The 26,132-nt window shown below is 39.0% G+C and overlaps 1 protein-coding gene across 1 annotated transcript in view; it reads right to left on the reverse strand.

Annotated features, from left to right (window-relative positions):
* Positions 1-343: 343 nt before the first annotated feature.
* The window catches only part of GRID1 (glutamate ionotropic receptor delta type subunit 1), a 481,999-nt gene continuing 456,210 nt past the window's right edge, over positions 344-26,132 (reverse strand). The window contains exons 14-16 of the mRNA XM_041404961.1: positions 19,339-19,505; positions 17,751-17,991; positions 344-772 (exon numbers count right to left, since the gene is read on the reverse strand). Of these exons, the coding sequence (XP_041260895.1) occupies positions 344-772; positions 17,751-17,991; positions 19,339-19,505 (837 nt within the window). The remainder of the gene's footprint in view (positions 773-17,750; positions 17,992-19,338; positions 19,506-26,132) is intronic.

Raw genomic sequence — 26,132 nt, forward strand, 5'->3', positions numbered from 1 at the left:
AAGTATTGAAATCCATGGGAAAAAAAAAGAAAAATATGGCCCTCAGTCCCAGTAACAGGTCTTCTTTGGCACTTGAGAACGACCACAAGTAGTTTGCCTTTTTATTCATATAGAACAAAATTTACAAAGTCATTCATACATTTTTGTTTGTTTTTTGTTTTGTTTTTTACTTACTTCGAAAATTGGGAATATTCAAAATACACTTTTACCCCACTTCATTCTTTCATTATTTACAAGTATATACAAGAAAAATGTAAGAGTTCATTTTTTTTTTTTTTTTTTTTTGTTTCTTTTAAATTTTGTATTAAAAATCTCTGCTGGTTGTTTGTACTGTTTGTTTTCATCATATGGATGTTCCATGCGAGGGCTCCATTGCTTCTGGAATGACTCCCCCCGGCACGGACTGGAATGACATTGGGATCGGGGTTTTCACGGGGCTCTGCCGGAATAGTCCTCCGTTGGGTGACCTGTGTTTGCACTGTATGGAGGGCATGGTGGCTGAGCTGCTCAGGGGCAGCGGCAGGTTGCTGCCCGAGGCAGCTGTGAGTGTCCTGCTGGCACCATGGGTTGTCTGTTCTGGTAAAAAGGTGGTGACAGAAAGTTGCGTGTTCTGGTACTCGCGCACCGGCTCCAGGGTCTGAGCTGGCTGCATGCCACCGATCTCCAGCGCTGAGATCTCGATGGACGCTGGAGAGATCTGCTTGTGGGCTATGTCTTCATCAATTAAACTGTTCATGCGTCTGTGCACCTGCTCCAGATTCACTTCTTTGTCCTAGTGAGGAAGAAACCAGAACAATCAGTCCAAACACAATCTCCAACCCCATCCGGCCCCCTGCCTTTCCTCTGTGTGACCAGAGTTGCTGATCACTTATTACATCACTTGGATTTCCACTGTGCCTGTGCAAACCCTTAGGGTCTGGTGACATCTCCAGATGAAAAACCTGCTGAAGAAAACACCAGTTCAATGTTAGCCTGCTGGAGCTCCTGATGTTGTCAATCCCATCCTCCTGGGAGGTAAACTGATGGCTGTGTTCCAGGTAAGAGGGGCTGGCACCAGGGACCAGCACATCCCTCACACCCTCGGCTCACCTTGCACAAGCTCAGAAAAAAGCCTACAGCAGGCAAACAAATGACCTGGGACTCCACATTCCGCTGGGCAGCTGAGCCCCTTGTCACCACATGACAGCTCACCACTATCTCATGTATCTGCAGAACATTTTCCAAAGAACAGGTCAGTAAAAAAACCCTGACTTCAGGGTAGTTGCCTCATTGAAATCTTCTGCCAGGGGTTGCGGTGATGATGAATTCCTGACCTCTCATCAGGAAGCCCTGGGTCACCTGTGTGGCACAGAATATAAACCCACTGGAGCAGGACGGAGAGAAGCCTATTCTGGGAGCCATGGGAAGGGGACCATGCATTTGTATTTGGAACAGTTGCATGACAGACCATAAGTTGTCTGTCATCTTGACATGTCATCTGGAAAAGTCTGTGGTCAGAGCTCAGGAAAACAGTGTTGGTCTTTAGAAATTGCATCACCATCTTCTGAGAATGTGTTTCCTAGGGTTCACAGAGTGGTCTCTTATCTGTCTGTCAGAACCACTCACTCAACACACTTTAGCATCCATGAGGAAATACAGCAAAAGGAGTTGTCTTTAAATCCTGAAGTAGTAAAGACCTACAGTGGGCTGTTTATCACCTCAGTACAGCATTCAAGATGCTCAAACTAGGAAGCAACAAAATTGGCAGGGTGAAGTCAACCACCTGGGATGCTGTCTGACTGAATTTTAACAGCTAGCGTTGTACTGCCAATAAAAAGGTATTACATTATGTAATTTCTCTACATTTCATAAAGCACAGCTATGATTGCAGCTGTAGTTATTTGATGCAAGTGTAACACACAGCAGAATAGCAGGAAAGCATAACAGCCCAACAACCCTAGAACTGGAGAAATTCCCCGGTGCAACACAAACCTGTAATTACATTACTCAGAGAACAAGGCTCCAACCTAGGGAGCAGGACCACCCAAAACTTTTGAGTTCCAGTAATCCCTGACTGCCCAAGGTCAACCTGGGCTTAAGTGTTGGTTTAACACAACACCAGCAGCCTTACTGATTCATACCAAGGTCCAGGCTCAGGGAATGAAGTACAAAGTCTAACTGCCTCTCACTCCTTTTAATATTTCATCACTGGTGTTCAGGTGGAGCACAGAGAATTACACTCTTATTCCAGTGGTATCCTCTGCTATGCAACTTTGCTTTTCCCTGTAAATAGACAAGCCAACTCCAAAGTCCTTGATTCCAGTCAATGTCAACTACAGATTCAATTGTAACCTTGTGATTTAACACCCCTTCTACATTACTCAAGAACCGTTGAATTTGCTGATCCCTGCATAGGTTTGGAAATGAATTAGTGTTACATGATGTACAGTTCAAACCTGTGTCCTCAGCTTATGCTAAATCCATATTGATTTCAACTGGACTACAATTGCTCTACAATTGCAGGGCTGAGCTGCATGTTGGAAATTCTTTGTTAATCAGTGGAAAATGAATTCCTCTTTAATTTATGTCATAAATTCACCAAAATCCCAATGAAGCTCCCAGAAACCTGGGGTTATAATCTTCTTCACCAAACAAATAAATAACTTAAAAAATCCTGCTTTTTCAGCCAAATCCTCTAATCGGATAATTTTGAGTTAGAGAAAAATCAATTGATAATAAAATAAAAAATAAACTTTTTTGACATGAAGGGATCACACAACACTTGAACAGATAACAGCTGATCCCTGCAGCTATATTAAGTCCTTCCTGACAATAAACACACCTGACCTGTCAGGCCCTTCATTCAATACATTAGACAATGTACTAAGCTGATGATAACTCACACACTCTTCCTTAAATTCTGTAGCTAGGAAACTTAAGGATTTATGGTATGGTGTCCAGAGGATTACATGGATATAATTCATCATTTTCTCAGTTCCTTTTCTCTGAAGTAAAATCATAGACCTGGGACAAACATTAGAAAAGTTCTTCCATTATTCTCAATGGAAGTAAGCTTGACCTCTCCGGGTGGGTTCCTTTGGAACAGATGTCCGACCACTCGCTGCTACATTTTCTTCACCTGTTTTTCAACTAAAGCTTGCTGCAAAGTTCTGCTTGTGCACAAACTGCAGCTAGCACCATGTATGATGATACTGTGTCTAAGGAGCTAACTCCCAGAAGCCCATTATGCAATGCCTTTTTAGGTACCCTGTACTATTTCTTTTCTAAGCGATGCTGCTAGCTGGGATGTAGACTCCTAGATGGCATTCTGGGTATCTGGGACTCTTATTCTTGTCGAGCCTCCACTACAAAATAAAAAAACAAAAGAGAATTCAGGTTAGAGCTGAGCAAGTATTAGAGCAAATTTTCCTAAATGAGGCTTTTACATTTTTCTGAGCTTTTGCCAAACACTAATGCCTTCTTCAGATAATTTCAAGTGAAAATATACACCAATATTTTATTTATATTTTAATTTTTTTTTTGATTGCAAGTACATCCTAAGTGTATTCATTCTGCTTTGCTAGTGAACAAAATGTGACTTGGACAAAGCCAACCAAGAAGGAAAGGTAAGTTTTCAATAACTGCAATGAGATGTCATTAATTGTTTGCAGAGAGAAAATAAATTCCTGAATGAAGCAGGATCTTCATTTGGAGCATCTGGGCACAGAAGGTCATAAAATTCAAAGCATGAATTAATCCTAGTTACACATTTCGCTGAGCCCTTTTAAGACATAAACATGAAGAGCCACAGCTGGGATGCTCTTAATACACATCTCTGGGTCCAGACCATAGGGATTATTAAGGACCATTAAGGAATATTCCATATCCTTTAGGATGATTCCCTCTCCTGCCCTAACAGGCCTTTTCTTCTGCTGTCCACAGTCCACCCCAGGACAGCATTCCTCAAGAAATGGTGGATTTGCAGTTGCTTATGTTTCACAATACAAACTCATGTTTCACTGTGCTAAAATTTTCATTCTCAATAAAGATTAAAACCAGTTCCTGCACACAGACATCCCATTCTATCTACATCAGAACACTTTGTGAAGTACATAGGGAAGTAAACTCTTGGGATCTCTTTAAGAGGTAGGGGTGATGATTTCACTTGCCTACTTCTCTTTCTTCAGCATTAAGGACAACTTGCTGGCCTTATTAAGACGAGAGAAAAGTTTTTAAAGGCTTTCAACAGAACAGGAATTCACATTATTCCCTCTTTTCATTGTCAAAACAAAATGTTTGCAAAGGTTATGGAAAACAACTTGTCTCTGAGGAATTATAAAATCACATTTTTAAAGGTTCTTTCCATTTTCTTTGTCTTATTAGAAAAGAGCAGCTAAATAACCAAATGTCAAGGTTTGTATGAGACTACCTTAACAGTGAATGAATGATTCTTCAAATCCTTTTAAAAAAAAAAAAAAGATAAAATTCAGAAACACTTGAAAAGATTAGTTTGTCATTGCATACCATAAAACTACTTTGAATCCCAAGATTTCCAGAAGCAGAGGTTTTGGGATAAGCAATGTGTGACAAGTCAAACTTTCAGTCTCTGAATTCTGTAAATCTAATATTTTTTTCCCTTTATTTTTCTTCTGGGCAATTCAGTAACATAACACATGTTACTGAAAGCTAACAAGCTAAATGGAGAAAGGTTTAAATGGCAATAAAACCAGAAAAAGAAATCTTAAAAATTATTATGCTCTATCCATTGTCGGCTCCATGTTCTCCTTTATTTTTAGTTCTGTGCTTCTCATTAAATATCAGTAATTTGTAAAAAAAATTCTTTTTTTGCACTTAATATATAAATTTTACTTAATATTATAAATATGTCACATCTCAGACATTTCATGCCAATTCAACTTCACTTCTCATCTATGGCTGTGCTGGACACAAGTATATGCTTGTGTTGCCAGGAGAAGATAAAATATTTTTCTTTTGCTGGCTTCATAATTCTATTTTCAATATTAATGTTGTACTCCAAATAGATCAGTTGAAGCAATTAATCAGTGAAGGAAAGAAACGTATAAGGAAAATTAATTATACACTTAGGCTTATCCTCTGCAGGCTTAAGGAAAACAGCTAACCAAACATCGCTCCTGGTCAGGAAATTCTCTTATGCCTAAATACCAAGTGAAATGTCAATGTCCCCCAGTGCGTTTGAGTCCTGGAAGGACCTTTGAAGGGCAGGTTTCTGATATGTCCCAAGCACTTGATCATGAGCAACAGGTTCAATGGCCTATGACTGACAGCAGGAGCACACCCTGGCTTGGAGTGGAGCTGGAGGATGCTCACCAGAATTACCTGGGAATGACTAAACCTGCATGGACACACCTGCAAGAAATCCTGACAAAATCCTGACTCCCTTTCAGGACTAACCAAGTCTGCCTTTTTCACACAGAGTGAAATTATGACAAGATATAAATGCAGACACCATGATTTACAGAGTAATCAATATTTTTCTTTTCCTAGATTATTTTCTGTGACTCTTGACAGTTGGTTCTAATAAAGCCTGTGGGCAGTCATATTGAAAGAATATGGTACTAATTGGGAAGTTTGGAGTCAGTTAACATGATCAAATTCAAGGGTGTTGGAAAGGAGCTAAGAAATTACCTACATCACTCTAAATACAATTAATTAAATGGTAATACTGCTTAGTTTACTGGCTTGCAACACTTGGGATGTTCCAACGGAAAATTTTTTTGAGAAAAATATTTTAATTACAGACACCATTGTGGTGTCTGGTTTTTTACTTGTGATTTCTCTAAGCTTATCAGAGTTGAAGAAAAGCCACTTCAAGACATAAAAACGCTACAAGATGATGAAGCAGTTCCAGCAAGGCAAAAAAGGGAAGACAAATGCCCTAACAGGAAAGTCTATTATCTGCAGAAATGTGATGCTAAAACTATGCCAAAACTGTGTTAAGTTGCATCAACATCCAACACAAATAAAAGCACACTAGACTAGAGAAGAAAAAGATTGAGAGCCCTGACCTCAGAAGGACGAAAATTTCAGAAACATAACCAATATGGGCAGACAGGTCCATACAGGGAGGGAACATCTTGCATATGTCAATACCTCCCAGTCAGGTGCTGGTAACTGTGCCAAGAATTAAAAGCCTGTTAAAGCAGTTAATAACACTCAGGAGATATGCAGAAAACAAAGCTTTTAAGGTAATATAGCTTTAATCATCAATCAGAGCACATTTCTGGTTTGTTTTTTTTCTTCCCTGTCCTGGGTGACAACATGAAGGATTACCTTTTGATGAGAGAAAGAAACCAAGACACAAATGCTAATATTAGGTTTTCATTCTATGCAAGAGCTATTTTTTTAAAAATTAGCTAATTTTGTGATTAGGACTAGGTTTCAAAATTTGAGACAAGCTCCAGTGTCAGACAAACACTTCCTCTTCTGCTCTTGACCAGGAAACATTCTGGTCTCTCTCCCACCCATATAAAAGTCCTCCTGACTCATATATTTGTGTTCATTATGACAGGTGTCAGAGGTCATGAGACGCAGGTGCTGGAAGGCACACCTGTACCCAGCTAGAAAGGAACACTGAGGCACTTCCAGGCACAGCCAGCCTTACTGCAAAACTGAAAAAGGAGGCAGAGAAAAAAATCTGAAACAGCAAAGTTTTCATGCTCAGGTACCCACAAACTACTCTCTTCTTACTCAGCATCAAATCCCACAGCTCCACCCAGCAACCAACTTCAGTCTGTGGAGTTTCAGACATCATGAATTCAAATATTTAGTTTGTTAAAGAGAAATAAAGCAGCAGAACCTCTGCATGTGTTAAATTGGTTAGGATTATTTTGAAATCCTGTATTCACCCAGGGTCATTATCATTACTTTCAGTTACAGCTCCTGCATATGCAAAACTGTAATTTTAATTGATTCCAGGAGGCTCTGACAGATTGGCAAAACCAGGCATAACTGGCTTGCTCAAGAAGAAAAAGCAGTGATGATGTATGTAATAGATGTGCTGCAAAACAACGACAATTCAGTATGGTGTTACATTTATACCAATAACCCCTTTTTAATAAGACTTACTGTGTGACACTCATTATGTGACACTCGTTATGTGACACTCACTGTGTGACACTGCGGAAATTCCGCAGCCGACAATGCAGTGAAATGCAGAGACGTACACAGATGCAGTGGCGATGTATGTCTGCTGTCATGAATTTAACACAGGCAGCTGACCCAGTCAAATAGCACTTAATGTTACATAAAATTTGCTGAGTGGTTTCTGAGTGTGCTCTGCTCAGAGCTGGTTTGACCATAACACAATCTTACTGGAAATACGCAGGGATGCACCTCAAGAGTCTACTTGAAAACCTGCTTTTAGAAATAGGCCCTGTCCTGCAATCAAGCTTCAGCTCTTACAAGTGGAAGCTCTACCATGTATGTTAAATTAGCAATTAGCTAAATTATCATCCATAAACCATCTGTTAGAAGAAGGCACTGAGACTGGCATCAGGTGAGGTCCAGTTGGCTGTTACCTAATTGAAAGAATAAAAGAAATGAAAGTTTGCAGTATGTTAATTTCATTCAATGTAGAATCATCTGCAACGAAACAAAACTTCATACAAATTATGTACAAGAGTCCACCTTATTCACTAGGTGATGCTCTCCTACACCAGAGAGCAGAAATTCCTTTATGAAGAGATATTAACACTCATTTGCTTTCTAAGTAAACCTGAAAAAAAGTGTGATATTACAGAATACTGCAAAGTTGATGTTAATGTGATAGAAAATTGTTTCAAATACATTGCCAAAGTTTATTTATAGCCACCCTCAGCCAGAAAATAGGTGTAAATAAATTATTAGCAAAAGCCTAGACACCAAACAAGTAAGAGTGACTGACTACAGAACTGGTGCAAGTAGCAAGAACCTTCATGAAGCAGTTCCCATCTTCCCACAGTCCTGTTGCACACCTTACCCAGGTTGGATTTATCTAAGCTGAAATAATGTCTTAGCAGGGGTCTAATTCAGATGTGTCCCACAGGTCCTGCCTGTGAGCCTTGCCAGGAATAGCCCAGACAGCAATCTCCCCAGCAGGCCAGTGAAGCTGACATTGCACACCACTTCAAACCAGCTAAACCTCTCTTCGTCTTATTTATTCTCTTGAAGTGCATCCCTGTCTCTGTGAATAAATACCCAGGACATAGTCCTGATGGGGGAACTGCAGGTTGCCCCACAGTGTCTTGCAGTGATCTGCTCCCACGTACACCACCATCCAGTAATTAAGCGCAATCACTGAGAGAACAGCCTAGACCTCACAACTCACAATAGACCCAAACCTGCCAGGGAAGAGCCTGTGATAACATTTTCATTTGTTACTCAGTATGAAAGGGGACATCCAGTCTCATGCTGAGATATTCAAGCTTTAAAATCCTTACCAACCTTGGTTCACCAGCTGGTAACCCAACGACAAAGAGAATGAGTGAGTGGTTCACATGGTACAGATGTTTCCACAGTTTTCATGATGTTAAAAATCAACAGGACAATAAGAGAATGCAAAGAAACATTTCTCAGCACAAGCAGCAAAATGCAGTACAGAATGAGTGCTGGTTGATGAGCATGCCAATGTCTCTGCGAAGGAACTTGGGAGAAAGGAGAACTTGCAACTGGAGAAACCTCTACTGTGTACACTCTACAGACTGCAGTTACAGGCATTTCCACAACACAGAGGTTAGGATTGAGAGGAGTTCCAGGGGAAGGTAAAGATGAGGAGAAAACTAACAGGGATTCATCTGTGCAGGCATTTTCAACAAGAAACCAACCATCTGTATGTTTATTAGAAATTCTCACCATGCTTCTGAGGCCCAGCCTCACATCATTGGCCATCTCCAGATGGAAAGGGAAAGGAAGATGTGGGGAGAAAGAAAAAAGGATCAAGACAGTGAGGCTAATAATTTAATTACTATTTCCCTCTTTTCAGCAAACATATAATTTCTTATACTTCTGGTCTGAAACAGCATTGCAACAAGAGGATGGCCCTCAAGAGGGTGGTGTTTTCAGAATTTGACATCATCTAAAATTACACTGAGAGGTGACAGATTACTATTTTATGAAGGAAAAATTAAATTTGTGAAGGTTCTATTCAAAAATTCACTAAAACTTAATGGTTTATTTACATTGCTTTACATTTTTTTTTAAATTCTAAATTATAATCTAGTCCATAAGGGATGCAATTTCTCATTCTAGTGAGCCCAAATCAAAGCAATGTTATCCTTTAACAGTCTGAATTACTCTACTGGAGCATCAGGCATAACAGACTGCTCCACACCCTCCTTCTTCACCATTCCCATCTAGTCACATGCAAATCTCAAAAGTTCCCCTTTTTTTCCTATTATCCAGGAGTAGAAGAGAGTTGGCACAAGAGACAAAGAATTGTTTCCACAACCTGTTTGATGCCCAGTGTTGACTGACTTACAAAGCCTCTCATCTCCACTTCAGCTATATAAAAGCCTTACAAAATCCTTACTCCTGACTATTAGCCACACTTTTTGTAATTAAAAACCAAATTTTGTAAAGGTTTCTGCACCCCCATTCAGGGCTGTATTTTGGAAACTGCCCAAGCTCTTATTTTGACATAAAACATGACTAGCCAAATCATTAAAATAGCATAATAAAAATCTGGCCACCAGTTTCCCAAAAGATAACTCTTGCATACTTAATAATTCTGAAGAAATAGTACTTGTTGAGTGAGTTTGTGTAGCTCTTTTTTATACACATACCTATGAATATGGGTCTGGACTTATGGAAAATCATAACCACGCCACTGATTAATTTTAAAAAACATATTTTCCACAGTATTGGTATCTGTGATACCCTTAATATTTCAGTAATAAAATTATTTAAATTAAATTGAATAAATAGGTTTATAAATTGCATGTTAATATCATTGCATGGTAAGGTCAATCTTCACCAAATAATCTCAATGTTACTCCCAGTCTGGTTCATACATGGCGCTTCAAAGCAACTGAAGTTTGACCCTATGCCACTAAAAGGAATGGAAATGTTTTGGTGCTCTGGGTGAGATTAGAATTCACCTCTTATTTAATTTTATGTACATGCTTAAATGCTTAGTCAACTGAAGTTTGACCCTATGCCACTAAAAGGAATGGAAATGTTTTGGTGCTCTGGGTGAGATTAGAATTCACCTCTTATTTAATTTTATGTACATGCTTAAATGCTTAGTCAGATCAACACCTAAGGCATTTTACAAACCACAAAAATGCAAAAGAAATTTGAGAAAAAGTCACATTTTATGCTTTTTATTATTTTAAACTTTTACTGATTTTGTTATTTTACACCCCCCTTCAAAAAGTCAGCTTTAAAATACCACCATAGGCTGAGATAAGACATACAAAAATTAGCTGTGTAAACATTGTGTGAAGAATCTAAAAGAATCTGACACATTAAGGCTCCAATTCAGTAAAATACAAAAGCTCATGCCAAGCTCATGAGTAGCCACAGAAGTTCTCTGGGACAGGCAATGTAATGCAAATTAAGCAAGTACTTACACTCATAACCAAACTGAAACTTTAAACAGGTTATTCCCTTTTTTTATTTCCCTGCATGGCAACACTCATTTTTTAAGCTTATTTCTGTTGAATAATTTTCTTCCCTACCTAAGGTTCATGCCAGGTAAATCCAGATTATATCCCTAATGATCCCATTAGCAGGGTTTTCTTACATGACAGAGAAAAATTAAACCAAACACAAAAATCCCTTCCTAGTAGTTAGGGAAATATGCTGGTACAAAACTCGATTGCTTCACCACAGCTTTGGGTAGCAGAAGCCTGGGCCCTGTGCCATAAATCACGGGGATGATATGTCACTGTTAAACCCATTACAGCCTTGACCAAAATCTATGGTGATCAATAGCAGGAGTTGGGTGATTTCATTGGATTCTGGATGTGCACCCTGCCGGGGACCAGGAATTACAGAATATCTGCTTCACTACAGGCACCTCCAAAGAGAAAATTTTGTTTCTTCACTCACAAAAAAAGCCAGCATGGAGTTAGTTAAGATGCCCTTCCAGCTATTACCAGCTTCTGTACAAGGTAATTTATATATTATCTATTATATTGGCCCCTTTTTTTTTTGTTTGTTTGTTTTTTTTTTGTTTTTTGTTTTTGGCTGGTTCTTCCAGTTTATACTTTATCACCAAACAACAGTAAACTTTGTATTCTGGGTTGACTGGTTCCTAACAACGCTTTGCTGATTTAAAAATGCTACTTAAATGAAGTTTCTCAGCTTATTACATTCAAAGCTGGTTTGAAACTGAATTTCTAGATGGCATTAAAATGCATTATTTTGCCGATGTTTGCATGATTTATTTTCCCCAAACAAACCTTTATTTATTCTTAGAAAAGTAGAATACAATACAGTAGTACAAACAAATGATAATTTATATGCAACTGAGCAAAAAATGTACAAAGATTTCAGACATGTCATTAAAATACAGAAAAAATAATTTAAAATAAAAACAAGATAAAATATAGAGAACATGCAATGAAGGAAAAATAAAATATTGGGTTGATGATCTTGTGTTTCCTTTCACTCTCAAAAGGAACCATCCTGGGGCAAATCAAATTATCACATAAAAAGATAACACCACAAAGGAGACAAGGTAAATGAAGTGACAAGGAAAAAGACAAGGAAAGTGAAAATAATGGTGAAAGCAAGAGACTCTTTAATAATCAAAACCAACACTGCTGACACCTTGCTGAAGATACAGAGGCCTCAATTGCCATGGAATAGTATCTGGCTGGAGAACTAAAGTGAGATGAACACAGTACAAATCAGAATTCTTAGCAGTGACAAATTTGGATCCATTGGACTCGTGGCTGCCAGCTCCTATTTCCATTTGTAAGGTACCCTGGGATTCCTGCTCTTCCAATACCAAAAGAGAGCCTTAGTGGGTAACTTTCATGACTGCTAAAGCTGGGAGAATGGATTCCTGAGGTAGGCTGGGATTTGCACATCAGTGGACACGGAAACAGGGGAGTTTAAGACAGGTCACAAGAGGCTGCCCTGCCCAGAAATACAGGGTTTTTTTCTTTCACCCTCTGTACTGCCAAAATACTTGTGACAATTTTTAGAATAATTTTGCTACTTCCCACTATCTCATAGAGCTCACAGATTCTAGACTTTTTGAGATTCAAGACATTATTAAGCTTGGAGTAGTAGGAAATAGGAATTATAAGGTCCTGTTACTAGTACACAAGACTGTTTCCACTCTGAACAGGACCTGAGACGCTGCTCCCTTTTAATAATTCAAAAATAAAAAGGACAGAAAAGTGAACAGTCTATTGAATAAAATTATCTTGCAGAAGCATTAGAAAGGAAAGAAATCACAAACTAAGCTGTGATTGTTAATGAATTATAAATTTGACACAGGTTATGAGACAGTAACTAGAAGCAACTCAGGAGGTGGAAAACTATGCTATGCCTTAACCAATAAAACCCCCAAATCGTCTTGCACTAGAGATTCCCAAAGACACTGAAACACTCACATTGCTAGGAATAGCTCAGCTGGTTTGGAAAAATAGATTTTTGATTAATCATATATATTATCTGTGAAAAGAAAGACTCAAACTAAGAATGTATTGGGGTCATTCCAACATTGTCTTTCAAGAGCTATATCAAATATAAGTGAATTAATATCACCTCTTATGAGAGATGCAACAAGTGTCAGATCCCAGAAAACAAAAAATCATCCTGCACAAGTGACTAATTTTGTTTAACGCGGGGTTGCCTGTTAATTTTTTAATGAATAATCTCATGAACAGTGAAAAACAGGAGAATTTAACTTTCTTTCCATGAACAGTGGGATATTTTATCTTTGCATATAAGCTTCCATTGTTTTGTAGTATATGGATGAACAAAGAATGCTTTCTTCATTGCTCTGACGAGATCTCAGAAGTAATAATCTTCAGAGAATAGCACATCACACAAAGACACAGCTGATAAAGCACAGAGGATGCTGGGGAGCCCATTGCAGGAAGCAGCCATGCTGGATCATAATGACAACAAAGATGTGAAAACTGCCTTTCATTCCTTCAAAGAGGATAAAAGTTACCAACAATCTGATGATGTGGCAAAGCCCTTGGCTGTTAAATGATCCAAATTACATTATGGATTACTGATATTGTGAAATAAATGCATAGGACTCACACAAAAAGTTAAAGAAATCCAGAGGCAATTGTCAAAAGCTCAAGACTTGTATGGTACCAGTTTTAATAACTTTATCTGATTGCTCAGTCATTTAAAAGGGACATAAAGTGACTGAACAAAGACTCCAGAATAAATATTAATTTTTCACAACTCCTTAATTTTCTGAAGCTTATCAAAGTCAAAAGATTAGGTATCAGTATTTCAGGCTGAGTAGCAGCTGTGTAAATTCAAGATTTTAACACAGAGAGATAGATGTATGAGCTGGCTAAATTTCACTGTGGGTATTGGACGGCTGGGTACCAAAAATGAGTAGAGGGTGATTATAAATTCCAGAATATCTTTTTGGAAAAAAGATGACCTATGCAAGTTTTTCTGAGTTAGAAAGTAATAAGGCAATTTTAGCATTACCAGATATTTTCCAGCTTGAAGAGATTGCAAACTTGAGCCCTAATAAAATAATGTGGCATGGTGTTGCAGCAGTAACTTTTTTCCTGATGCTGGAGCTAATCTTTCTTTTGTGAAATTGATCTGATAGGGATTAAATAGGGATAACATTAAGATTTGTACAGCAGAACTCATTAGAAACATTTTTACAAATCTCCTTCAAATAGTATAAAAATATCTTGTAGCAACATCCTGAAAAAGATCAACCCAGCCTTTGCTCTTCTAGCAAGAAATTTCCCTATGCCTTGAAAGATACAATTGTGAACCAATGGCAACATGGAAAACTAAAGGTAATTCATCTTTCCTGGAGGTTTGTCTTAATGAACTGATACAGTGCATAGGTACAATACTACTTTTTTTACATTTTTGTGGGGTTGAGTTTCTTCATATGTGAAAAATGTAAAAAAATATTTTAATTGGAAGCAGTGTCCCCTTGACACAACTCTTACTATCTCTACAAATGTAGAGATAGTAAGTCTTACAACTCTACAAATGTAGATCAGATTAATATCAACATGCAAGTTATGTTGTCAGGTTTCAAAAGACAGGCTTATCTTCATCTCATAGTTAATACTACATTCTTCACACTCAGTGTAACTAAGAGCTGTGATTTATACCATGCAGACATCTGAGTCCTTGGACATCAATGTATTGGCTCAGCCAACCTCCACAAAAGCCTGAGGAATACAAAGTGGAAAAAGAAAAGACAACAAACTGGCAAAAAACACCACTTAAGTGTTAGCTGAAAAAGTTTCTCCAATGCCAATGAAGGCAATGCACATTTTTTTAGCCACGGACTTCAGAGACCCCCAACATAAAAAATAAAGTCTCTAAAAAATGCTTTTTCTCTCTCTCCAGCAAGCTGCACGCCACCCACCCCTGCCATAAATCTGCCATAGTAGTTGTACATTCATCGTCCCAACATTTCTTTTGTTTGGAGTTGGCAATTGACATGATACAACGAACCAGGTGGGTCATGCCAAAGTGAGAATGCTACACAAGGGATTCACAAGCCAAGACAACTCCTCATTCAATCCTGGTTCCAGTAGAATTTTTTCCAAGGGATTTATAAAGCTTCTGACAGGGTGAGGGTCACAGAAGCCAAATGTTGCCATCTTCTCTTTGCCTTATAGGCAACATCAAAGTCTAATCTCAGACTGCAAGAAAATCAACCTTTTCTGTGATCCTCCACAAGCTCTGCTTCACAGAAGAAAGTTGCTGGGGGACATCCCAGTTCCCATAATTTTTATGTGATATCACAAGACTTGTGTTTTGCCAAAGCCTTCCCAAAAAGCAGAAGAAAATCAGCAGCATGATTTGAGTTTGCAGCTCTTACTGAACTAATGACTTGGCTGGAGTACCAGATGCAGCTAAGAGGCAGATTGTAATGTTCTGTGTATGCTACTCGTGCTGTAGCTCTGTCATTATAGCTCTTGCTGTAGAAATGCTGGTCAACACACAGTGCTAGAAATGAGCTATTCTGAACACACTCCTCCTGGAGATCAAACTCTCCTTGTGCTTTTGGTCCCCTATGCCAGGCTCAGCCACTGCTCCTGCCTCAAGCAGAGGAGTGCCCAGAGCACTACACCCCCCTCAGCCTTGGATCCTGTCCTTACCATAGTTTTGAAACCTGGTTCTTTTAAACACATCAAAAACCTCCAACCTATATTCACCATCTCTTTTGAAACTTGGTTTCCTACCTTAATTGCAGTAGCCAGCAGATGTCCCACTTCAATCCCTGCTCACTGATAGTACATAAATAAAATATGTCAGGCCACTAATCTGCCAGGAAATATGGCTACATTCATTTGCTAATTTGGTTGAGGGGATGTTGTGGTCACTGTGACAAGAGCCCCAACCCCTGGTGTGCAGCTGGGCTGGAGCAACGTGTCACATGTGGCCATTGGCCTAGGCAGAGAGCTCCTGAGGATCCTGCCTGTCCCTGGCTCTGAGCAGATGTCACACTTCCCTCCAGCTGTTCTGACTGACCCAAAGCTGCCTGCCTGTCATTGTACCCAGCTGTCCCTTTCATGGGACCCCTCATTCCACCCCAACCTGCCTGGCATACCCTCTGTACACCTTCCTCAAGCTGGCCCTGTGCCCTCTCACCTCCTCGTTCAGCCTTCACACCTGCTGTGCCAGGGCTCCTGCTGACTCTGCTCCCCCTCTCTTGGCAGCCTCCCCATCACTGATCTTTCTGGAACATGTCCATGCTCTGTTTAAGTTTAATTTGCCTCTAACCCAGCCTAGTTGTGCTCCAAGGGCAGACCCAGCCCTACAGACTACAATCTATCTCCCCAAGCACAGCTCTACTTTAAAACACAGAGGGTTAAAAGTATTCCATGTTTGAGACCTAAACTGCCAAAGAGCACTACAGATGTATAAGAGCAATCTCCATCAAGAACACATTGGAGGGAAAGAGAAGGAGAAGGATGGGAAAGGGAGAAAAGATGGGATGGGGTAGGCATAGATATGCAATAATCCTTCTTAGAGGTATTAAAAAAGAAAGGAAGGGGATGGGTGAAGAAAAGAAAATATTTTTAAACTCGGGAAGACAGATCCTTTTTCAGCAATGGAAACTGAGTATTCAAAACTCCTTGCAATAAAAGAGCAAATTATTTCACCTTAGATATATGAAACTGCCTTTAAGTCATATTCTCATCTCACTCTACAACAATACAAAGGCAATTCCCTGAGTGTAGAGAGGGGAGCACACCACACAGTATGGCCACATAAGTGCTTGTGCACACAGCATGAGGACACTTTGGGAAGTATCCCTGCCCATGCCCTGCAGGATTTCACAGTGTGCAGTGAAACACCAACTGCTGGGCATTAGGCCTTCACAACACTACCGTGGGGGCACCTTTGGAGTTACAGCAGGAGCAACTTCTACAAGGCAGCAGAGCAAAATCATAGCATACGGAACTGTTTGGGCTGGAAGGGACCCAACTCCAACCCCTCTGCCAAAGGCAGGGACACCCTCCACTAGACCAGGTTGCCAATTTGCCAAAATTGCATACAGGTGACAGGTATGTCAGTCTACTGCTCCTGCAACTTGAAAATGAGAGATTAGAATTGGTGGGCTATGTACTATTTTCCAGCTGCAGCATAGCTCACTGCTATTATTAGCTTGTAACAAACATCTGTTCCAAGATGAAAGCACCTACAAATGCCTCAGTGTCTCCAAAATTGCAAGAGGTTAGTTTGTTAAACATTTAAACTAGGTAAAGAAGTACAGGCTTCATGCAAGACAGATCTGAGAATAGACTGATTATTCTATCTTAACATTGCTAGCTTCTTCTGGCTGCTGTGAATGGAAACTTCAAACCCAAGAACTTCTCAGATATAATTTCCTAGATAAAACATGTTATATGAAGGTCAGCTTCCTCAGAGGCTCCTACTTTTAGAAATAAAACTGACTTCAAAAGAAAGGAAGCATTTAAACAGTGTCATGGCAATATGGCTTATTCAATTATTAACTAGCTGATTTATTTTTAATTGCTCGTGTACCTCTTCAAACTCAGCCTAGGTCAGCCATGAAGGAGAGCAGCTACCAGACGTCTGGCAGCTGCAGAGCCTGCACAGGATGGACTCGGATCTCCCAGCCAACGGATGGGGGCTCAGATCAGAGAAAACATCACCACAGATGGCACAGCTGGGTGCCCGTGACTGGCCTCCCCGTCACTCACAGCAGAGTGGCTGAGGGCGAGTTTCTGAACCACTCTCTTACCCCTAAAGGTGGTCTCTCCAGGTCAGGGCTGAGGCACATTGGTGGGGCAATGAGGGGAAGTTTGCACTGCTGCTGCCCATGCTGTATCTGCTCTACAAATAAATAGAGGACTTTAGTCTCCAGGGCTGTCAGTTTGGCACCTTCCATGTGCACAAAAGACACTTTTGTTTGTTTGCTTTTATTTTCTTAGAAACAACCACCCAAAACGTTATATGCAAAGCTTAGTATGGCAAATCAAAATAAATCAAATTTATTGCATGAGAGCACCTAAAATCCCACAACTTCCACTTGCTCTCTCTTTCTTTTGTGTTTTCTACTTTTAATTGTGATAAGAATAAAAGTTATGGACCTCTTTCGGTGTTTCTTGATGACAACGGTTGCTGTTCCACCACAACTCCAATGCTGCCACCAAGCAAGCAAGAAGAAGGCCTATTGCTAAAATGCAGAAAACGCCTGCAAAACTGTGCAGCTTGAGTGCCTTGCCATCTGTCTGCGCATTGGTATGGCTATTCAGGTCACAACGTCCCATCCGTGGCCACCACTTCTGTTTAAGAACATCCAAATCTCCACTTTCTTGCAACTCTAGGATCCTGCAGAAATTGCAAAACACAAGTATTATTTGCAAAGATGCTTTTTTACAGTTTTTTTTTGTCTTTTCCTTATGCTCCACATCTCTTAAACCTACCATCCCATAATTCAAAACTCCACTCCCATCCACCCCCAGAGTGTTGTATTCTTCATGTGAAACTCCCTTATACCAAGATTTCTTTCTACTCACAGCAGCAGGTAAACTCCATTGGGTAACTTTAGGAAAAAAAGAGACTGTCAAAAATTCCACTGCAGTGCAAACAGCATTTCCAGGGGAAATCACCACATTCCAGTTAGTTATGCCTGGTCTGGCTACATTCAGCTGCAGCAGCTGGTCCCACTAGTGAAATGCTCAACCCACTCCACTGCTGCTCTCCTACAGTAATTCCAAAAATATATGAGGCTAAACATGCTACTGTTTGTGCACCACTTAGTACAAATCTGTTTAAGCAGCGAGCAACTCATTTATTTTAGTAAATGTAGTTTATTCAAAAGGATTTTACTTCAGTGCTGTTACTTAATGCCTGAATTACTGTGTTAACAGTTGCTAATTAATCATTGTTTTGTCTCTTGTGAAGTGTCCCGTCTCTGCATGAATGATTCATTTTGGATTTGGTTTGATAACTATTTTAGCTGTTTACTAACAATCTTTTCTCTTGAGGCAGCTTTGTCTCCAGTTATGCAGCTGGAGTTTTGCTCCTTTTTATAAAGGAAAAGCAAGATGAGGCAATCGTGCTTCAGATCCCTGCCTGGAGCAGAGCACACGCTCACCTTCTGCTAAGGGCACACCTGCCTGCACAGCTGTGTGTCTTCATTTCAGGGTACACATTCACATGGACAAGAGATACCCAGCTGGTAGCTCAGAGATCACTAAACAGCATAGTTTTATAGTCCTCTGGTCTTGTCAATCCCATGCAATTCCCTGCAATTCTTGTTGCCCTGCACCATCCTGAGTCTTCGACCTGTCCCTCCACCCTAAAGGATGAGGCAGGCCATTGCTGCTAGCTTCCTGCAGGGAGCAACACACTGCTTCAGAGCCTGCAGAATGTGACATGAGCTCAAGATCCCTCTTCAATCTCTCCTCTACCTCTCACTGAGCTCTGAAGACATCAGTCCTCTGCCAGAGGCAGAGCTGTCTGAAGATGTGAGGCCACACACCACCTCCAGTCCCCTCCTCCCAAACCAGATGCACAGGGAGCAGAAGGAGCAGCAGCTTTGTTGGAGCCTGAATTTACAACCTCTCTGCTGTCATGTATTCATTGTTCATTATTAATTAAATGCCAAAATTAATGTGAACAGTTGCTGGCTATAGACAGAAATCCTACAAAATGAGCTTTGTTTCAGTTTACCTCTGGGAGAAAAGATCTCTGTAGGGACTTCCATGCTGGAGTGCTATCCCATATCCTTTGCTGCTGATGCTGTTTCCAATGACTGTCACAGAGCATTCATCATCTGTTAGTGCAGCATATTCCACCACTGTCACATCCCACAGGAAAGCATAATTTCCTTTCTTTGCCTGTAAATACAGCATGAACACAACACAGTCTAAACTAAACTGCATTTCTAGGTAGGACAAAACCTAAGCCAGCAAACAAATCCAAATCTTGTCACTATTCCTTGGTGGTATTTCATTAGGTCACAGTTTATCTGCAGACCTTAAACTTCTTAATATATTTCTAACAGTTTTGTCTCCCAGCAGGACCTCACCTACTTCAAACCTTGCTAAAATATCTTTCTTTTTTAAGTATGCACATAGGATAGCACAGACATCTAGAAGTGTAGGTGAGGTTTATGTAACAGGTTATTAATTATAAATGAAAGCTATTGCTTTAGATGATGAATTTGATGCATGTTTTGTAGGAGACATGGAATGTGACTGGTTCCATACATTTAAGTGACAAGACTGGCATAGTATGAGCATTAAGTGATGAGCATCACAGGCAACAAGATTGTAATTTTTCAGCTTTGCTCATATAAACATGTAAATAAACAAATTTGCCCTGCAAATAAACACTGCTCTTCTGAGAGCTATGTTAGTCCTACAACAAAAGGCATGCACTGAGCTGGAAGAGTTCCCTCTTTTCTTCACAGGTAAGAAGATTCACAAGCATGTACTATTATTTCAGTTTTGGGATAAATATTGTTTTAATACACGTCTATGCAGATATCCTTAAATATCAGCTTTAATTGGGACTGAAACTAAGGCCAGCACAGAGTGTATATAATGAATGTAATTAACACAAGATGCAAGAAACATATCCGGATAGGGATTCAGTATAGTAAAATAAAATATCATTTTGTTGATTAAAGTAACCATTGGTTGCCTAACATATTTAAGTAGTATTTTAGTTCTTTATAGGAACTGATTCACAAAGCTCCCTTAGTAAATTGCTATAGCTCTGGCACAGAATTAGTTCATCCTTCCAATTATTTTCTAAGCTCCATTTTGAATTCACCTGCAAGTTTGTAAGACTCCATCAGTTATTTCATTACACTGGATTCCTCAGTTGAGCAAAAAAGGTAATTTACTTCATCATAGTTTGACATAAACCATACCTTTCTGAAGTCCCTTACAGTTGTTTACATGTGACAATAAATCATAGGTGTCTTCTAGGAGGCAGAATTCAGGGAAACAAAGAGTAAAATTATGTTGCCTAGACTTTCTGTAAGGTACTTGCTGCAATCCACCTCTTTTCTCTGATTCCCTTTTATCTATATCAAGGCAATTAAAGATCCAAAAATTCCTTTGCTTCTGGGTTAAAACAGAGTAGAAATGTTATATTCTTTGTCTTTGGTAAGACGTGAAAGAGTCTGTGCACTGGACCCTTGGAAAATATTCTTTTTATTATTCAGCCACAATGTGTTCCATGGTAAAAAATAATACATAGGATTTTGCTACCTATTAGAGGAAACTGTCAGCATTAAAAATATGTCCTCAGGGGATCAAAAGCAGCAGCACTTGTTACTGTACACAGAATTTATTCAAAATCCATTATATTAGAGAACAAAAGTCCTGCCTGATGGATATACAGAAATCGGACACCCCAGAAAGATCTGACCTAATTCAATATAGTAAAATGTGTGTTTTACATTTCTCTGGGTATTTTTGAGTTGGTTGGTTGAATTTTTGTCTTCTTTTTTTTAATGTTGTTTTGTTTCCCTTGGGTTTGTTGTTGTTGTTGTTTTGTTTTTGTTGTTTGGGATTTTGGGGTTGGGGGATTTTTTGTTTTTTGGGGTTCTTTTGCTGGTTTGCTCAGTTTAAAGAGATGTATTTATTTTCTCTTCTTTCAGAACGGGTCTGTAGCCATAATATTATGAAAAATCCTTTGCTGGGATTTTTCCTCTTCTGAGAAGCTGAGGAGTCTCAGGAGAGAAATGTAAACAATTCCTATCTGCTGCTGTGGAATGCAACAGGTGCAGCTGGGATTGGTCCATGTGGATTGTTTTCCATTGATGACCAATCAGAGCCACCTGTGCCAAGGCTGTGAACAGTCACAGGATTTTGTTGTGCTATTCTATTCTTGTTGAGCCTTCTGATCTCTCTGTTCTTTAGTATAGTCTTAATGTAGCATTTTAATATAATATTTAACATAATAAATCAGCCTTCTGAAACAGAGTCAAGCCTCGTGTCTCCAAACATGGAGAGTCCTCAACACTGGTCATCAAATCATCTTTTTACATTTAAAATGTAGAAAAGAACACTAATAACACAATATATTCTTTATCTATCTCTTAGTAATACTTGAGAAATACAATGTTCCTCAAATATTTGATTTCTATTACAGCACACTGGCTAAAGAAAAAAACCCCACATTATTGAGTGTACTTTTCAATCCTCAGTTTTCTGTATGTTAGCTTATATACAAGGGCTTTGTACACCGACTTTCAATGCTGAACAGCAGATCTTTTGTAAAGGTCTACTTCTCTTGTGTTTGCCGTGCTGCTATCCTAAATCACATCCTGCGACTGCAAATGGTCAATAAACCAAGTCTGCCAGATCTCTTCACATCTATTTTACATATTTCTAATGACATAAATCAGCCTATCCAATGTCATCACATCTATAGAGCATTATTTCTCTGACAGCATGATCATTTTAGCACAATCAGGAATCTGACTTTTAAACTCTTGGTTGTGTATGCGTCTCAACTCCCAGAAATTCTGGGTGCAAGGCTGTGTCTCCTCCCTCTCTGATTGCCAAAACCAGAATCTCCAAAGATCCCTTTTTCCTCAGGGAAGACTTAGTTCTTTCCAAACTTCTTCTACTTGTGAAATTTTCTTCCCTGAAGAGTGAAGACCTCATACTATTAGTGTGTTCATTATGTGGAAAGTTTTCTTACAACAAAATGTTTAGTTGCTGCCTAAATTCGGCATCCTTCACTTCCCCGTTAATATCTGTTATGACAGCTAAGCAGTATCATTTGTTCAATTTAAGGAAAAGCTGTCAAACTTTGAAAAACATATGTACAAGATACAAAAGTGCACACATACATGTGTGTTTGAAGTAAGCTGACTTTTTAGATACCTTCACTAGGCAAGAAGTAAAAGCCAAAAAAAATCAAGTTGACATTAATTTTCAATGAGAAACAGACCTCAAATTTTAAATGTAGTTTAAACTTTTTTCTTTTTTTTTTAAATGAAAGACCCAATGTCTTCGTCGAGTCTTTAAGGGGCATGCCTGTCCCTTAACTTCCATGAATGTAGGAAGACTGGTAAAAGGGCCTCTGCAAATGCCAGCTGAGAATAGGTGAGATAGCTTGAATACAAAAAAAAAGACTGAAATAAACACAGAATAATGAGCTCAAATTTATACTTCAGTCTTTTCACTGTACTTCATATTTTGCTCCTTTGCTATGGCCTAACTGTAACTCTCAGTATACAGGCATGCTGCACAACAAAGTAAAAATCACTTGGTTAAACTTTCAGAAACCTCTTTATCAGAAAATCTGCCAAAGCAGCATTCATTTTTTTCACCCAGGCAGAACAACTGCTTTGGCTTACACAAAGGACAGCACATTTATCTTTGTTTTAAGAGATTTTAGAAAACAGATTTAAGAAAAAGAAACCCCTGGGCAAAACTTATATTAAAAATATATATTTATTCTTCACAATCCTAAAAAATTAAAAGGCCAAAGAAGATGGCTCCTAGACAAGACAAGGGCCACAAAGTAAATAATACTTCAGGAATGCAGTGAACAACTCCATAATGTCACTCTTCAGTGTGGATGGAGATAGAGGAATATTGTTCAAAATATTGTCTTGGCTTACTAATGATTAAACAATGTTGTTTCAAAGAAAGTGTGCTAAGAAATATAACAATATAATAAAAGATTGATTCCAGACTAATCATTGATATATCTGTGATTTATCTGAAACTTATGAAGAAGCTATCATACTTAAGACAGAACTGCCAGAATAATGCAAAATTCATCATTAATTTACTGCCACAACAGAGTGTCAGTGTAGCTGATCCCATTACATGGCTGATACCACAGAAATATCAAAAAGTGACCTTTACATTGGCATTAGTGGAGTAGCTCAAAAAGACGGCTTGATAACATTTATTATCTATAAAAAAGTGCTTTAAGAGAAGCATCTTAGTTCTAATAAAAATAAAAAATATGCCATTTGATCCTGTTGAAATGTTTCAAGTATTAAAATAATTAAGGAACCACTACAGGATGCAATAGATTTAGGTTTAAGGAACCATTTGCTTTTGCTTCAAAGGCTGCTGGGTCAAGAAATGGAGAAATTTATGAAGCTCTATGAGAGCAATCACAATTCACAATATAACATTCATTGTGAAAAAAGTAGTTTTTAAAAAATCATACTAAATGAACTTTTAAGCTACTTCTACTCTCAAAATTAGAATGAAGAGAGAAGAAAATCACTGATTTAATGCTCAGTGATCATTAAGGAAGCAAAAAAGAGAAGGAAAAAATTCTTACTGTGCTATTGCTTAAATCAATGATGCATTCTCATTTTGTGCTCTACTTGGTTTTGATCGCTTTTCATCAAAAGTGATACACAGGAAGAAAGGAAATAATTCAGAGAACTTTTGGCACTAAATTAATTGGACAGGGGAACAAATAATCTCAACCAAAGCAGGGCATTATAGAATGCAATAATGAGTTTAATTCTCCTATGTGTAAATATAGCAGATGCAGGATCACATGGAGATCATTTTACTTCATTCTTTCACAGCAAAAATGGGTGCTCCCAAAGGAAATAATAACCACAGTGTGTTGGTGCAATCAATAATTACCCTGATTGCCAGTGGATGCAAAGCAAACAGTTCACTGAGATCATGGCTGTAAAAACATTCCTGTGACAGCATTAGTCAAGCCTCATCTGTGATAGTCCCAGACAGCTCAAAGTGGCAAAACAGCACTTTGTATGGACTGGTGGTTTCTGTGGTTTCTGCTCCTGTGCTGTGCAGAGGTACCTCTAGAGGGAGGAGGCTTTCCATCTTCAATGACTACTTTCAACTACCTTGGGAATACAGCAAAAACAACCTGCTCCCCACCACCCTCGGCTCTCAGGAGTCCTCCTGTCACTTGTGTGACATTGAAGTGCATTCCTGCCTTTTCTTGGCTCTCCCAGTGCTGCAAAAGCTGTGCCTTGCCCATGGGAGATGGCCACTGTGGCTGCAGGGACTCTGCTGTGTCTGAAGGGACACCTCTGCCATGGCAACCATGCGCCATGAAAGCTCACATGACTTTCCTCCACTGCCATCCCTTTGTTTTCAGACAGTCAATGGGAGTAGGAAAATCTCTATGAAATGGAGAAAGATAAATGGGATAGGGACAAACACCTGAAATACCTGTCTGTGGCACAAATAACCAGCACTCTCTGTTTTGCACTGAAGAGCATTGCTTTGTAACTGCAGCTGAACTGTGATACTGTCTGAAGAAAATGGAAAGGAGAAGGAGGGAAGAAAGAACAGTAGTGATTTTTTTCTTTTTTTGCATTGTGTCAGGCAAGTCCTCATTCAGAAAAATGTTTTATGAATCTTTTTATTCTAAAGAGATTTAGAGTTCCCATTTCCTACGAAACACATTTGTAAGGCACATTTACATCTCTTTCATGCAGCAGTATGTATTTATGGATGGAAACTCATTTCCTTGGCTGACATCAATTCTCCTTTAAAAAAACCCCAGAATTTCTAGCCATAATACTTGACATAGATAACTTGTCTGTTTATTCAGAGAGTTCAATGAGCTAGGAAGAGTGACACTTAAACTATAAACACAATAGTTTAGTTGACAATGTTATTAAATATTAAAGCCAATTTATGTTGGTGTCTAATCAAATAGCAGCCTTGGTCATCTTTGGGGACTGAAGTAAAATTTAGCTGTTGTTGACATTAATTGAACGAGCTGATCTAGTTATATAAAAATCACCCTACAACACTGAAATCAAACTTAGTATGAAAAGTTATTATCACATAGATAGGATGGAGCTGCCAGCTCCATACAGACAATATAATTGGTATTCTCAACTGCCTGCCAATCTACGGTTACATTTCTGGCTTAGCAAATGCAGCTATCATAAATGGCAGCATGCACTAGGCTTACAGAATAAGAGTATTTACAATTTCATGGATAAAGAGCATCCACTTCCATAAAATGTAAAAAAAAAAAAAAAAAAGAAAAGTAAAATACTGGATATTTTTCTAAGTGAAATTGTTTTATTATTGGCTTAAATGCTAGGATACATAGAAAAGTATTTAATGTCTCTATTTCTCCTCTAAATGCTATCAAAACATACCAAAAGAGGCCTCATTTTCATAAAATGCTGAGCAGATTAAGGAAAAAAAAAAGCCAACAACCACTGCAGACTTTGCTATTGCCAGAGCTCTACCTTGTACCCAAGGAAGAGGGGATTTGGAGCTGAGGGCAGAGGGCTTTGGGGAAGTTCATTTGAGGGACAGCTGAGGGCAGGGTGAACCCAAATTGACTGAATACTTGTATGCTAAGACAATGAAGTGTCTGCATGAAGATTTTGTCCAAAAGTCAAGCAAAGAATTGGGAATCTTTTGCTAAAGGAGTTTGAATTTGGAAACAGGATGGCTTGCATTACTTGTGTTCACCCTCTTCATGGCACTGTGAAAACAGTAGAAATTGGATACTGTCCCTCTGAC

Source organism: Onychostruthus taczanowskii, unplaced genomic scaffold (assembly GCF_017590055.1).
Source record: "Onychostruthus taczanowskii isolate IOZ18803 unplaced genomic scaffold, ASM1759005v1 scaffold22, whole genome shotgun sequence".
NCBI classification, from domain to species: Eukaryota; Metazoa; Chordata; class Aves; order Passeriformes; family Passeridae; genus Onychostruthus; species Onychostruthus taczanowskii.